Consider the following 16323-nt stretch of genomic DNA (forward strand, 5'->3'; position numbering starts at 1 on the left):
AGACTACTGACAACCAGGTAGGAGGACAGTGGTACCTACAGTGACAACCACACAGACTACTGACAACCAGGTAGGAGGACAGTGGTACCCACAGTGACAACCACACAGGAATAGTCTAAGCCTACAACTCACCCTCCCCTTAGTCTGGGACTGTCTAGTGCGGCCAAGGCGCTGCCTCACAGCTCTCCCACTGCCTGCTGTTTGCTTTCCCTTGATAAGTTCTCCCTGTTCCTTAGTATCATTGAGAGGCTGTGAGGGAAAATGGGTCAAATTTACCCAAAATAGACTTTGGTTTGGAAGTGTCAAGGTGATTCTGAAGGTGACTGGTATTATATATATATACTATCCCATGAGGAGGAAAGTATAATGACTTATGAGAGCAGGAAGTAACATCTTCCAACATTCATACCACAACAACACTTTCATCTCATTGTTACTAAGCATCAAGATTTCCTATTTTTGTTAACTATATATGCCAACAAGTGTACCCTGATAACCTAAGTTGTGCAGAACTTCTCCAAATTTTGAAGTGAGCTTGAGATCCCGGTGAATATACAAGTAAATCTTAAATAAAAAGGGCATACATAGCTACAGACTAGCTGTTTTTGTGTTGCTTAGCAACATTCTGCATATCTTCTTGATAAATATTGTTCAAACATTCATCCTCTAACTATATAAGTAAAGTGTTTGGCTAAGTTTGTTTGTGCTATAAATCCTATAAGCAGCTGCAGCCAGAACCTGGCAACTCCCCAAAGTAGGCCTCGAACCCGTGACCCAGTGGTAGAGGGCTAGTGATCACAGATTGTCTGACACCTCAACCACTTTGTACCCCCTAAGGTGTCAGTGTGATAAACCTATTAGTATCCAATATAACATGCCTAAAGATTGTTGACAAAATCCACTTAAAATTTATAAACTACAACCTTTGACATCAGTAAGTGTAAAACAACTCAAGGAAAAAAGAGTGTGCAACAGCCGTGCCATCGTTAAAAATGTGCATTGGTGATAATTTTTATGAGTTTTCAATTAGTATAGGGAGAAAGAAAGATTGTGTGTTTTTTACCAATCACTGGTATACTTTTAGAGTACCCGCGGTAGTTTGAGAAACTTTTTCGTTAATCTTGGGCCAATGCAGGCTTTCCATGCTTGAATGATTTTAATGTTGCTTGAACTGGTAGGATTTCCACCACTGACATATATACTACAAAAATGTTGTTATATAGGTTGTCCTCAAGGGGAAGTGTTCAACTTTCTTTCTTTACTGAGTGTATAATAAAACACTGATATCAGTGCAAGTATGTATGAAAGTACTTTCTAATGAATAAATGAATAATTTTCATTATTTACATTTCCACTGCAAAGAGCCTAGATGTTTCTACTGGGCCTAGTCCAAATTATTCTGACGTTTTATCAACTTTTTTATATCGGTCTGTCGTCGATTAACGTCAGAACTCCGGCCCTCTATAATATGCAGGAAATATGCGACCTGTGCCCGGAGCGCACTTCAAACTGATATTTTAGAAACAAATCGTCACTTTCACACACATGTCGTACATGGATCCAAAGATCTATTCTTTATGCATTAGGTGGTATCAATAACATGTTTCAAAGATCATTTCTAACAGTATTTTCCAACGTTTTCTATACCAACCCATGTTTTTAATGGAAATTAGGACATGAGCAATGTCACATGACTTGACGAGATCTCGCATTACCGAAGGTATTTCCCAACGTTATGACGTAGGCTGGCGAGATTTTAGTCACGCGGCATTAGAAGGCGGGCTATCAAAAAACTAGAGTAAAACAGAGCAAGTTTGAAAAAATATGTTTTTAGTGATTGTATTGGTTGTTTGAGGCATGTAATTTATGTTCATCTTGTGCTTCATATAAAGAATAGATCTTTCGATCCATGTGTGACATGTGTGTGAAAGTTACGATTTGTTTCTAAAATATCAGTTTGAAGTGCTCTCCGGGCGCGGGGCGCATGTTTCCCGCATATTATAGAGGGCCGGAGTTCTGATGTTAATCGACGACAGACCGATATAAAAAAGTCAATAACGTCAGAATAATTCGGACTATACTGGGCCAAATGTACGTTNCGCGGGTCGCATATTTCCCGCATATTATAGAGGGCTGGAGTTCTGATGTTAAACGACGACAGGCCGATATAAAAAAGTCGATAAAATGTCAGAATAATTCGGACTATACTGGGCCCAATGTATGTTAATTCCTTATAACATACATTGGGCCATTGTGACGTCGCTACGTTTATGACATCATAACTGTAACGTTGGAGATTGCACTGCTCCATTGTCTACTGGTGGCTGTTCTCTGCATGGATTTACCCTGACGCTGAAACGTGTTCAGACTAATATTATGTCTTTATTTCTGTGTGAACTGTAAGTTGATCAACATAAAATGCAAATATAAGTATTGGTTGTCCAATCCTTAAATAAATATTAAACAAATACAGTCAATTTGTATCATCCTTTTCTTCAATAAAACAACATGGCGTAATTATGTTACATGCTAGAATCATCGTTTTTCTCTGGTTACAAATGGGATGTGGCCTTATTGTGGTGGTAGTGGGGTTAACATCTATAAATCATGTTTCCATCATTGATTAGAAGATGAACCGTTACCAATCAAAACACACATTGCCAACAAATTGTGTTCAAATGTAGTTTGATATTCCTGATGAACAATCAGACAAAAGCCAAAGGTTTCCTTGGATGTTTTAATTAACAAAGCAAATGATTGAAAGTAATCTATAATCCCCCTCAAGACACAAATGTTGGTATAAAACATGAAAAGGGCAATAACTCTGTATATTCGTGCAGGAGACCCAACTTCAGTAACCAACACGCGACCATCCCAAGACATATTAGACATATTCCAGATAAAGTAATGCATGGTGGAAGAAAGGCTATAACTCTTTATATAGTCTGTCTTAATCAATTAATGCATTAGTTTAGTTGACAGACAATGTGTGACACATGCAGGCTTAAATAAAAAATGTGAGGTTCTTATAAAGATCAGGCAGAGGCAGCAATGGTGCATTTATCATATAACTTATAGTTTTGTATGTTGGGTAAGACATAAACTAAACAGCAAGGCAACTATAAGTATATACTGAGAGTAAGATCACCTACCGGATCTATCAGGCGCTCTGCTCCAGCACTTAGTAACATTCTGTTCCACCAGTGTCGTCTACAACAGAAACAAGGCTGAATTTGAGTGACAGGGGTTCCTGCTCTTAGAGTGGATACCAATAGATATATATACAGGATCATCAAAGTAAAACTTGTACTATGTATAGCAGATGTCTATCACACAGCATCACACCTTTAACAAGTGTTTATTTGCCTGCTTAGCTTCACCAACTTTCCAACTTTCTACAGAAACAAAATTATCATGATTCTTTAAGAAAAATCTGTTATGTTTTCAAAAAGTGTAAAACCGCAATGAAATGGAAGTCAGTGACATTCATTAGGACAAAGTTCACCACGGTAAATAAATGAGAGGAACATTTCTAAATCATTTTAAAGAATCTATCTACGAAAAAGATGACAAAAGCATATAGACAAGATGAGGTAAGTCCTTGGGCCAGGTCAACTCATACTTACCTGTGACAATTGATAGCGAACACCCAGATCAACGCCACGCCTACAAAGATCCCTATGGCCACATATATAGCTAGAGAATATAAAGTTAAAAATAGTTCAAAAATGTATCCTCATACACATCTACTCTTCATAGTAAATCAGACTTTCCTATAAATAATCATTCTTGAGCAGTTGAAAATGTAATAATTAAACATTACACAGACATTATAATGATTAAACATGACAAGAGTTGTTTCTTAGACACTGTAGTGTAACGATTGAACACAATAATCTCATGATTCCTCTCACTGATATACAATAATCTCATGATTCCTCTCACTGATATACAATAATCTCATGATTCCTCTCACTGATATACAATAATCTCATGATTCCTCTCACTGATATACAATAATCTCATGATTCCTCTCACTGATATACAATAATCTCATGATTCCTCTCACTGATATACAATAATCTCATGATTCCTCTCACTGATATCCATGATGTTTTTTAACAACAGACTGTTCCATCTTCCACGATGAATTAAATTCACATGTCATACCTCAGTTCTTTTAGTCGTCGAGTTGTCAAAAAATCTGTGACAACGACAATTCCGTCTTTGCGTATTGCAGAGTTATCTTCTCTTGGGAGCAGGTATTGATTGTTACGTCACTTGTTTGTGAGAGTAACGTCATCAATTTTTGAGAAAACGACGTAATTTTCTCACACAAACCAATGACGTAACAATCAATACCTGCTCCCAAGAGGGGATAACTCTGCAAAACGCAAAGACGGAATACAACAATGCCCTAAACAATTACGAAAGACTGTTTCATCACTTATGGAGGTTCCTGTTTCAACACTGATAAATGTTAATGTCTAAACAGTTATGTTACAATACTTATATACACAGTTACTGTCTCACACTTACATGTTCCTCTCCCAACTGTTATCATGGTTCCTGTTCCATCACATACAAAGTCCCTTTCTAGACATACAAGTATTCCTGTCTCAACACATAACATTTTTTCTGTTTTAAATCATACCCCCGTTCCTGACAAAACACTTACGAATGCTACTATCAGCTGACATGTTCATCTGCAGTGCAGCATCACATTTGATGAAGGAACTGTTATGAGGATTTCTTTGGACATAGATGTAGTAGATACCATATTCATCCAACTTTAAAGTCACTTTCCTTAAAAAAATATTGAGATGTTTAATGATTCAGTATAACTGCTGAAATTTAATCAGCTTTGATTCACAAAAAACACACATTATTGTACTTAAAATCTGTCCCTCTTCCATCTTTGATAAGCTGAAAACACTAGGTCAAATTTAGCTATAAATCTGACCAGATCAATATTTTACCAGAGGAAGATACATATCTAAACCTGATCATGACCCTTAAGAAATATTTACTAGTATCATTATCTAACAGATTTCTTGTATTGCATTTTATTTTGCCTTGTCAATTATAGTGAAACAGAATTTTGTCGTAGCTGTTTTTTCATCACAAATTAAATAACAGAATTGTATATAAGTAATAACTGGTTTTCTGTTATGTATTTTGTGATGTAGTATGATCTCACGGTGACTGTTTATCTTCCATGTTATATATTGCGATGTAGTATGATCTCACGGCGACTGTTTATCTTCTGAGTTATATATTGTGATTGTGATGTAGCATCATCTCGCGCTGACTGTTTATCTTCCATGTTATATATTGTGATTGTGATGTAGCATCATCTCGCGCTGACTGTTTATCTTCTGAGTTATATATTGTGATTGTGATATAGTAGAATCTCACGGTGACTGTTTCTCTTCTGTGTTATATATATTGTGATGTAGCATCATCTCATGGTGACTGTTTATCTTCCATGTTATATATTGTGATCTAGTATGATCTCACGCTGACTGTTTATCCTCTGTGTTATATATTGTGATTGTGATGTAGTCTGATCATGACCCTTAAGAAATATTTACTAGCATCATTATCTAACAGATTTCTTGTATTGCATTTTATTTTGCCTTGTCAATTATAGTGAAACAGAATTTTGTCGGAGCTGATTTTTCATCACAAATTAAATAACAGAATTGTATATAAGTAATAACTGGTTTTCTGTTATGTATTTTGTGATGTACTATGATCTCACGGTGACTGGTTATCTTCTGTGTTACATGTATATTATACAGTTATGGACTTTTGTGCTGGTGAATATGATGTGATATGAACCTGAAAGAGTGATATTGACTGAGGCGAAGCCGAGGTCAATATCACTCTTTCAGGTTCATATCACATCATATTTACCAGCACAAAAGCCCATAACTGTTTTATTATATGCTTCAACAATAAAATAAAACAAAACAAGGCATCGTGTTATATATTGTGAAGTAGCATCATCTCACGGTGACTGGTTATCTTCTGTGTTAACTGTATATTATACAGTTATGGACTTTTGTGCTGGTGAATATGATGTGATATGAACCTGAAAGAGTGATATTGACCTCGGCTTCGCCTCAGTCAATATCACTCTTTCAGGTTCATATCACATCATATTTACCAGCACAAAAGCCCATAACTGTTTTATTATATGCTTCAACAATAAAATAAAACAAAACAAGGCATCGTGTTATATATTGTGATTGTGATGTAGTCTGATCATGACCCTTAAGAAATATTTACTAGCATCATTATCTAACAGATTTCTTGTATTGCATTTTATTTTGCCTTGTCAATTATAGTGAAACAGAATTTTGTCGTAGCTGTTTTTTCATCGCAAATTAAATAACAGCATTGTATATAAGTAATAACTGGTTTTCTGTTATGTATTTTGTGATGTAGTATGAACTCACGGTGACTGTTTCTCTTCTGTGTTATATATTGTGATTGTGATGTAGTCTGATCATGACCCTTAAGAAATATTTACTAGTATCATTATCTAACAGATTTCTTGTATTGCATTTTATTTTGCCTTGTCAATTATAGTGAAACAGAATTTTGTCGTAGCTGTTTTTTCATCACAAATTAAATAACAGAATTGTATATAAGTAATAACTGGTTTTCTGTTATGTATTTTGTGATGTACTATGATCTCACGGTGACTATTTATCTTCTGTGTTGTATATTGTGATGTAGCATCATCTCATGGTGACTGTTTATCTATTGTTTTATATATTGTGATGTAGTTTAATCCCACGGTGACTGTTATCTTCTGTGTGATATATTGTGATGTAGCATCATCTCGCGCTGACTGTTTATCTTCCATGTTATATATTGTGATTGTGATGTAGCATCATCTCGCGCTGACTGTTTATCTTCCATGTTACATATTGTGATTGTGATGTAGTCTGATCATGACCCTTAAGAAATATTTACTAGCATCATTATCTAACAGATTTCTTGTATTGCATTTTATTTTGCCTTGTCAATTATAGTGAAACAGAATTTTGTCGTAGCTGTTTTTTCATCGCAAATTAAATAACAGAATTGTATATAAGTAATAACTGGTTTTCTGTTATTTATTTTGTGATGTAGTATGAACTCACGGTGAGTGTTTATCTTCTGTGTTGTATATTGTGATGTAGCATCATCTCGCGCTGACTGTTTATCTTCCATGTTACATATTGTGATTGTGATGTAGCATCATCTCGCGCTGACTGTTTATCTTCCATGTTACATATTGTGATTGTGATGTAGTCTGATCATGACCCTTAAGAAATATTTACTAGCATCATTATCTAACAGATTTCTTGTATTGCATTTTATTTTGCCTTGTCAATTATAGTGAAACAGAATTTTGTCGTAGCTGTTTTTTCATCGCAAATTAAATAACAGCATTGTATGCAAGTAATAACTGGTATTCTGTTATGTAATTTGTGATGTAGTATCATCTCGCGGTGACTGTTTATCTTCTGTGTTATATATTGTGATTGTGTTATTTAATTGTTAATGTTTCTGTCTTGATAAAAAGGGGTGGATTGTCTTGAAAATTTGACAAAATCTTTTTCCTGTACGGTCATTAATACTTCTTTGTTTATATATGTGTATATATCTATATTAGACACAGTAAAATTATATATATATATATATGTATAGGATCAATCCGCCTGAAGAAGCCCTAGAAGGCAGAAAGGCCTAGCGGACGATCTGAAAAATTTATGTTTTTATTCTATATTTTCCTTCGCAAGGACTTATTTCTTTATTATCTACTATACATATATATATATATATAAGACAGAGAACAGTTTTGACAGGTAATATACTGTATATACATGAATGTGTTCTGGCTTATGTGAGAAATGTCTGACAATACCCTATCACACAAGTCAATACCCCCTATCACACCTGTCATTTAGTGTTTCTTATCTCTTAGTCAGTTCTGTAATGTAAGTCTTATCTCATCTAGAATGCCCTCCCTAGACACTTCCTTATCTCTTTACTATCATTACCACAGGTGTATAGATATAGCATAGCTAAAGATGAGTTTATTTTATATCCCTTCCTCTGTACAGATTATAGTACTAATACTGATATTTTTCCAGAATTTCTTTTTTTTCCAAAGTTCTGTCAATGTATTATACATGAGAATATTATGCACCATTCAGTCTAGTCATGAACCAATGCAATCTAGCTAAAAAAAATCATTCAATCTAGAAAATGTTGAAAACATATACATGTATATGTCCTGCTTCCTCTTTGATGGAAATGGATCTAAATCCAAAGTATACCCCAAAAAAAGACAGCTATTGATCAGTATATGTTAAGTCAAACCAAATCAGGCCAGTGGAAAATATAGGTCACAGTGACCTACATTTGCTATACATGTATAATGTAGTATGTACTCCTCAAGATTTATCCCCCTATGAAGTTTGACGACTGTTGGACATTTAAGTATTAGAGAGATGGAGCTGTATGGACAAGCTGCCAGCAAAGGTAAACATTTAATGTCAGCTCAACCATATTGCAAGAGGCCATTACATTTCAGCCATCCAAAAGTCATTGCTTGGAGTAACATCCCAGTGAAATGATTTGATCCTGGCTATGACATTTAACTACACTACATGTCAATGACCAGGAAGATGACCGACTACAATACAAAATATCACGTCAGTGATAACTGTAATCTGTTACATACAAATGTGGACACCTTTTATTGCAACACCTCTTACAACACCTCTTACAACACCTCTTACAATAAATCAATGTGTGAACTTACGGACAGCTGCCCTCTTGCGGGGGATGAGCTTTGTCAACATCATGCGTAATCTGGTACTGCATCTTCCATCTTGTATCCAGACTCACAGTACAGTTGGTGTTGCTCTCAATTCCAACAGTTTTCTTTAATTTACACTAGTTGAACAAAAAATAAATAAATACATCAATCCTTTATCATAATCAGTTACAAAGATTTCATCACAAATCAGACTAAAAATTTGAAGAATTATTTCTGTTTGGAGACATGATCAGTTACAACAGTTTCATTGTATGACAGTCAGTAGTCAACATACACTGAAATAAATACAATGGTTTACCTCAAACATGAATGACTCCAATCAGTGCAAAGAAATAGTCTAGGCACCAAACTCTTTGAAACCATTACTATTTATTTTATTTATAATTTGTCAAACTAATTAGAGTGTATGACTGTGTGCTGGAAATTCAAAGGTCATGGACGGTGGCTCATAAATAAAACATAAAAAAATAATAATAAAAAAAAAAAGTTATACTGAATAAACAGAATTCGTGACTCGTAAAGGTTGGTTATACATGAAATTATCAGAATCATCATATTTACCTTGCTCTCATTATTTTATTTTCAAAAGTTACAAACAACACTTGGTAAAACTATATTCCAACAGCGTTAGAGGTTTACACGGCGAGATACTTTCCGATAGAAAAAAGGTTGACCAGCAGCCTCTTATGTTATAGGAGTTGGTAAAACCCCTGTAATTTTAACTTAAGAAAAACTAATGACAGCAAGATGAATAACAGACTGTGACTTGTTAGGGACCTCTGTATATATACATACTCCATGGCATTCTGTAGTCTGCGTCCATAAAATGATATCATTTGGGAACTTCGATATAATGGTCAGTTTGGCCCTGTCCATCTTGTTTGGGGGAATACTGGTAGAGCTACACAACAAATCATCCTCCAGCCTGGCCAGCACCATGGAAAACACTGAAAGCAAGATTCAGTATTGACCAGTTAGTTATATGTTAGGTTACTAAATCCTGGTATTTTTTGTTACATTACCTGGTAAATTTGATTTCACATATTTTACACAGATTCATTTTATAAAAATATATTTCTGGAAAGAATTGTTGTATCTCAACCTTTTTTGCTGTTTTCATAAACTTCAGGTAAGAGATGCTAGCTGATAAAAGAAAAGAAACACGAAAGAGGGTACAGTCCTATGTGTGGTAAAATTGTATTTTATTTAGATTCAGACAATTTTTTTTCAATTGAAACGGGAAGCATTAGCAGGTTGTTTTTGTATTTCTTATATCTGCATGACTTTGCTACTTGAGTCTGTCGCATCCAAATTTTGGAGAAAAATGCAAAACTGGTTAGACTATAGCTATCTACAAATGAAAATAAATACAACTACATTGATCATGAGTTGGATACAGAATTATTAAATTAATGAGTCAGTCCAGCAAAGTTTGCAGCGATGAAATGAGACTATAAGCTAGGTGGTCAAAATACAGCTGCAGGTCATTTCAGTACAGAGTACTTACCGGTAAATGTTTCAAAGTTATCAAGTTTAAAGAGTGTTTTAATATTCAAAGCTTTATGATAAGCTAAAAAGTGTGAACATAAGGTAATTCAAATTATACTGAAATATGTGCAGGTCACAGATGTTGAATCCTTAGAAAATCTATTTAAACTATAAATATTCTTCTGAATAGAGATCTAATAGTCAATCTTATCTATAATCGCTAATGAGGCCAAATTATACCAATCCAGATCATGAGCGTTAAAAAGTTTCATGTAAGGGTGGCAGGCTGTTTTCCCACCGAGTCGTTTAATTCACATTTGAGGCTACTAGGGTGTGGAACACTCTCCCAAATGAGTTCCGGAAGGTAGACAACTTTCCGGGTTTCAGGAGAATGATCCACGGACCCATCTGTAGCTGTTCAATCTGTCGCACGTACCTCTACTGCTGACTGACTTTTAACCATTTAGTGTTAAAATCAGGTATAGCATTTTTAGGTAAATAGACTGATAGAAATTGCTTGGATTAATATAATATTTTATGTATTGATAACATTAGAAAATTAAATTGTGCAATTGATTCTAACTTACATGTGATATTACCGTGTATTTTTCTGTAATGAAAAAAATGTCTGCTATGCTATTTAATTTATATTAACTCATTTAATTACTACTAATACTATTACATCATGTTATTGTTATTTTATATACTTATGTTTGTCGCAATAATAGCTCTCAAGAGCTAATGTTCCATGTTGATATGTATGCGATTCTAAATAAAGCTTCTAGCTTGTATCTTGTATCTTAATTCGCACTAATTAAGTTGTTTTGCCCCAAAAATATTTTTAGAGGGCGAAAAGATTTTAGTCCATGATACTTTCTTTTTAAATCATTAATAACATTTCAATTGAAATTTATAACTTAAAACAGTATTTATATTAGGGCGAAAAAAAACCCCACTTGAACGAACTTAATTTAGGACGAAACGACCCGTTGTGAGAACGGTGATTAAGGGCGAAACGACCCGGGTCCCAATACAGTTTCCGACTCTAGGTCTGGATCTTTCAGTCTGTGGGTAACATGAATTGAATTGTAGAGATCAAATCAAATCAAATCAAATAATATTTGTTTAGAGTCGGACAATTTGTAACATATAACATTAGCTCTAAAGAGCTATTTGTCGAAATACAAGCTCTTCGTAGCTTATGTTGTATGTTTATAATATTCGACGTAAAATAAAGCTTCTGTATCTGTATCTGTAACATATAACATTAGCTCTAAAGAGCTATTTACCGACTAAATAAAGAGATTAATCCAAAGTTGTTGGTGTTGTTTAATACACACATAAATTAGTTATATTCCGTCAACATTAGTGTGAATGTCATTATCACTTACCAGACAGCAATAACACTGCAACTTTCATACTGGGCGCCGCCATTTTGTCACAAGATGGTGTCACATGACCTATACGTGTGGGGCTCCATACGGGGGCAGTTAGTCAATGGTTTGTTTTGAGGGGTTTCGTACTTATAAAAGTTTGGTACCGTACATGTATATGTTATAAATATAAAAAAAATCTACAGATAACTCTGAACTAGAAGGTTGTTTCAAAAAGTGATTTCACTGAAATTTCCGGGCTTGAACAGGGTTTCCATTGAATGTAATGAAATTTATAAACATTTTGTAGTTTGTCGGTGACTACAGTGTATAATGAAATTTCCCCTTGAACCATCATGATTTTAGCATGTTTTCATGACTCATTAATCATGCACCATAAGCAATGTGAATGACTATTGAATAATTATGTAACAGCACGGAATTAGATTAGCTATCTAAGTCTGTGATAACAGTATACATGCTATCTTCTTTTATTACATTTGATGTATATATTTTTTTGACAATGCGTGGTAAGAGAACTGTGTTGTTTATAGTTTTTAATGTAATTCTGTATATGTCATATATTACATAAATTTATAGCAATGAGAGTAAGGGAAGGATGAAAGTGCCTCATACATGTACGTCTCAAAGTAGACTGGATCAGCTTGACAAGGATGGGTGAGCTGACTCGTTTTATGTAATTGTACCCTGTATACGTGATACTTTAATAAACTAACTGAATTGAATAGAACTGAATCGAAGATACTTTTTATGAGGTAATTTTAGTTATATTAGCATCTACATGTACGTAGTCTATATATGCAAATTTGCTTTGCGTTTTTAATGATTCATTTTTGTGCGTGTTTCTAATTATGCGTATTTTAGTACCACCTGTATATTTATAAGCATTACTAGAACAAAATGCGTTCATAGAGCTTTGAACGCAATTTGATCAGTGTCATTTCGAAGCATCTCCTCCCGCCTCACACACTTTGGTTATGTTAGTCCGTTACATCAATCTCGATTGTACTGACGGCAGAAACTTCGATATAAAAAAATAAAAATGAATATCTACATATATATAACAACAACAGCAACAACAACAATAATAACAACAACAACAAAAAATAGAAAGTAAAGGGCCTTCATGGAATATGTATGTTATCGATTTACATTCATGCCAGCATGAAATTGAAAACAACGTCGTTCATTCCTTATTTACACATGTACGTGGTGTTTCATTTCAAAATATTTCATTGAATCGATCAGATTTAATGGGAATTTGGCAGTTGGCACGCTAAGCCTATACAAACCGTCTCCCTGGAAAGTGGAAATGCATACATTTCAAAAAATAACAGATAATAAACAATGAATATTAAAATTGGGTTTGAACATAAAGTATAGTTATGTATAGATCTGTAGATAAGTAAGCACAATCATGTAATATGCAAGCAATATTGAAATATTCCATCAGAATTCCACTATAGGATTGAATTTTTATCACATACCTATTGAATCTTGTTATAGTAATACAACGTTCTGTATTGCACATGTATTTGCAAAAAATATCAAAGTTTATAAAATCTTTGTATCGATCTCTACTAAATACGGAAGGTATGTGATAAAAGCAAAACCACACACTATTATTTTCAAACGAATCAGAAAGCATCCACTCGTGCGCTCCGCGATTTATAAGTGTGTGGTCTTGCATTTGTATGCACTTATAATTGCTGTATCTACTATAATTAAAGTTTATTGAATATGATATTATTATCAGTGAATAGTAAATATAGTTTTCAATAATTATCAAATATGTTTAGAATACAATAAACAATATATGCCTTGGCTAAATTACTTTTCCAAAATTTTCTCATCCTTATTATATATTCCACCATAATACATGCACATACATTGATTATTTCTTACTTAGTACGGCCCTCGAGCTCGTTACCATTCCCACTCCAGATTTCAGTCTGATTGGGTAACACTAAAAGTCCATACACACCATCAATTTGTACTTAGGTCAATTAAGATCCACCAATCCATCCCCATACAAATGCCAAAGGTCATTTAACATTCCAAACCTGTTGGTTGTCTCTATATCTACGTGGCGTGACTGTCAAAATGAGCAAGGAAAACACTTACAGCTCTGAGACAAGCTTAACGACGTACACATATTTCCCAATTTTGGTACATTTGTGTGCGCATATAAGTGCGCAACGGGGCGAACGGCTGTTCGATGGCAGTGTTATGCGCACCGTGTGCGTCCGATGTGTTCACGAAGTGCGTACGGTATTTTGATGCGTTGTGAGGTCACACAATATACGATAATCTTCGCCTGGAAGTTCTATGCCACACTCATTTTCATTCTTTCAGTAATAACACGTAGGTTAACGTTATTTCCGTGTAACTTAGTGGTGCGGGATATTGGCAGTGACGAACGTGTTAGAATCGTGTGGAACTAGCTATAATGTGTGGTTTTATTATGTGAAGAATGCTACAATGTGACACTGGTCAACAACTATATTTTATTCCAGTGGGGAAAAACATGATCTTTCAGTAATGCTTTAAGGTCTGGTAATGTGATATACATTATAACACAAGAATAAATGATAGCCGATTAAAATCACGTAGTAAACACAGTCATGTAAACTATTATTTGAAGCAGGTTGGGAAACACTGTGGTCGACCTATTGATCTATACAGTGCCGTTCTTTTGGGAAAGAATGATTTGGCACAGACTACAAGGCCTCGATAATAATAAATTACGTACGTCAATACGCCAGATACTCAGACAATTCTATCGTTAAATTATGAAACTGCTATGTCGTAATTATATTACACTAACTTGTTTCTTTGTTGTGCAATCTTAATTCTGCATTGATAAGATATGAATGAAAAAATTCAGATGATTTCATATTGCAAAAATCTTAATTTAACTACATTGTAAGCCTACGTGGAAAGGGCTCGTGACGTCATTGTTTTAAAAACGTCAGAGGGAATCGGATGACGTCATAGTTGCGTCAGAAAAACACCGACGTCCGATAAGGAGGAGATGAACTGAGAGGTTAACGGATACATTCAGGTACGGTATAAACTTAAATATATATTCATTTTGATGCCGTGCAAACATTGGCCGCTGTTTTGGCATTTGATACCGATTTGTGAAAAATAATACATGTATCTTCGTGTTACCGGTTTCTGCGCGCACTTAAGAAGCAGCCGCGATTTCGTACTCATATCGGTACAGTAGAATACTGTTGAAATTGCAGATGAATGTCATAGACATGTACACAATCTACTAATAGAAACAAAAAACTAGCAATAGCAATATAAAACTGTATAAAAAAAAATCAGAACAAACATTTTTTAACAAATTTTACCCGTCGGTAGTAGCCATAATGTTTCCGCGTGTCTGTTTTGATTTACTAGTGTTCGAAGAAAGATAACTCGAATAGATTTAAAAGAAATTCTCTACAGTGACCTGCAAGAACAAAACCTTCGTTTGGTTTGGATTTTTTTTTAATCTTTGGTCGTCAAATTAATTTTAAAAACAAAATTTTGAAAATTTCACGTTTTTCATTGATTTTTCAATATGTCATCTTGAACGAATTTTTGTAGTTTTATAAATTTGTTTATTATATTTATCTAGTTATGATAGAATCTGTTATTTTTTTATTGTGCAGTCTTATACAGTTTTTGTTGATGGCGAGTTATTTCTCATTTTATTCTGTTTAAAATTGGTGAAAATTGGAATGTCATTGCATTACAAGGTCTTCGTTTCATTGCAAACAGTGTTTATCGATATAAGAATGTCTCATTGGCTCTTCGGAAGTGGAAAAAAATCGGCGATGAGATGTGGCCTCATTAGCATACGACATTTTCGCACGTTTGTCAGACTACACAAAGATCGGCTCATGAATGAATTATATCACCGTTTTTTCAGGTATGGGTTCATTTTGAGCAAGATAAAAAGTGCATTAAGCAAAACTGAATATTTATGCGTGTTTTTTAATCAGTTATTATTTCGAATGTTTTCCGAATGAATTTCCGAAAATATTTGTGTCAGTTTACAGACGATTGCCAAACGTCTAAAATATCCTTGTGTTGTGTCCAGCAGGTCACGTAGTTACGAGATATAGCATGATAAAATGGATGCGCGGAAACACGTAACGCGCTGAAACTTATGACTAGACGATACAAGTTGAAAACAAATACCCTCGACTAAAACCTAAATTAAACAACACAAAAATATAATAAAAGGCCTACTATCAATATAATTAAGTAAGATTAACTAATTAAATTGAGAGATCTCAGTGTGTTTGAGTTATATTTCTTGAACACTTAGACCACTGTTCTCGCTTTGAAACCGATGATGGCCATTCCCGACAGGCGAAATTTGTACACAAATGTTTCCTCTTTTTTTTTCTTCATTTGCTAGTTTTTCGTTTCCATTTATGTGAATTGTGCACTTGTTGACAATCCTCGGTAATGTCAACAGTTTTTCTTCAATACCGACATGAGTACGAAATTGCGGTTGATTCAGACACGAGGACAAGTAATAGGTAGACTTGATTGATTGATTGGTTTTACGCCCGCTTCACTACCAAGTAGTTC

General features: G+C 34.4%; 1 protein-coding gene across 5 annotated transcripts in view; it reads right to left on the reverse strand.

The window, feature by feature from the left end:
• Positions 1–11804, reverse strand: part of LOC110448229 (heparan-alpha-glucosaminide N-acetyltransferase-like) — a 35822-nt gene extending 24018 nt beyond the window's left edge. For 4 of the 5 annotated variants that reach the window (XM_021494375.1, XM_021494377.1, XM_021494373.1 and 1 more), the window contains exons 1-7: positions 11725–11804; positions 9641–9792; positions 8828–8961; positions 4679–4806; positions 3627–3696; positions 3153–3210; positions 133–249 (exon numbers count right to left, since the gene is read on the reverse strand). In XM_021494375.1, coding sequence (XP_021350050.1) covers positions 133–249; positions 3153–3210; positions 3627–3696; positions 4679–4806; positions 8828–8961; positions 9641–9792; positions 11725–11767 — 702 coding nt within the window. In that variant the 5' untranslated portion in view covers positions 11768–11804. The remainder of the gene's footprint in view (positions 1–132; positions 250–3152; positions 3211–3626; positions 3697–4678; positions 4807–8827; positions 8962–9640; positions 9793–11724) is intronic. The other variant, XM_021494376.1, reaches the window with a different exon arrangement.
• Positions 11805–16323: the final 4519 nt, after the last annotated feature.

Source organism: Mizuhopecten yessoensis, unplaced genomic scaffold (genome assembly GCF_002113885.1).
Source record: "Mizuhopecten yessoensis strain PY_sf001 unplaced genomic scaffold, ASM211388v2 scaffold3949, whole genome shotgun sequence".
Lineage (NCBI taxonomy): Eukaryota > Metazoa > Mollusca > Bivalvia > Pectinida > Pectinidae > Mizuhopecten > Mizuhopecten yessoensis.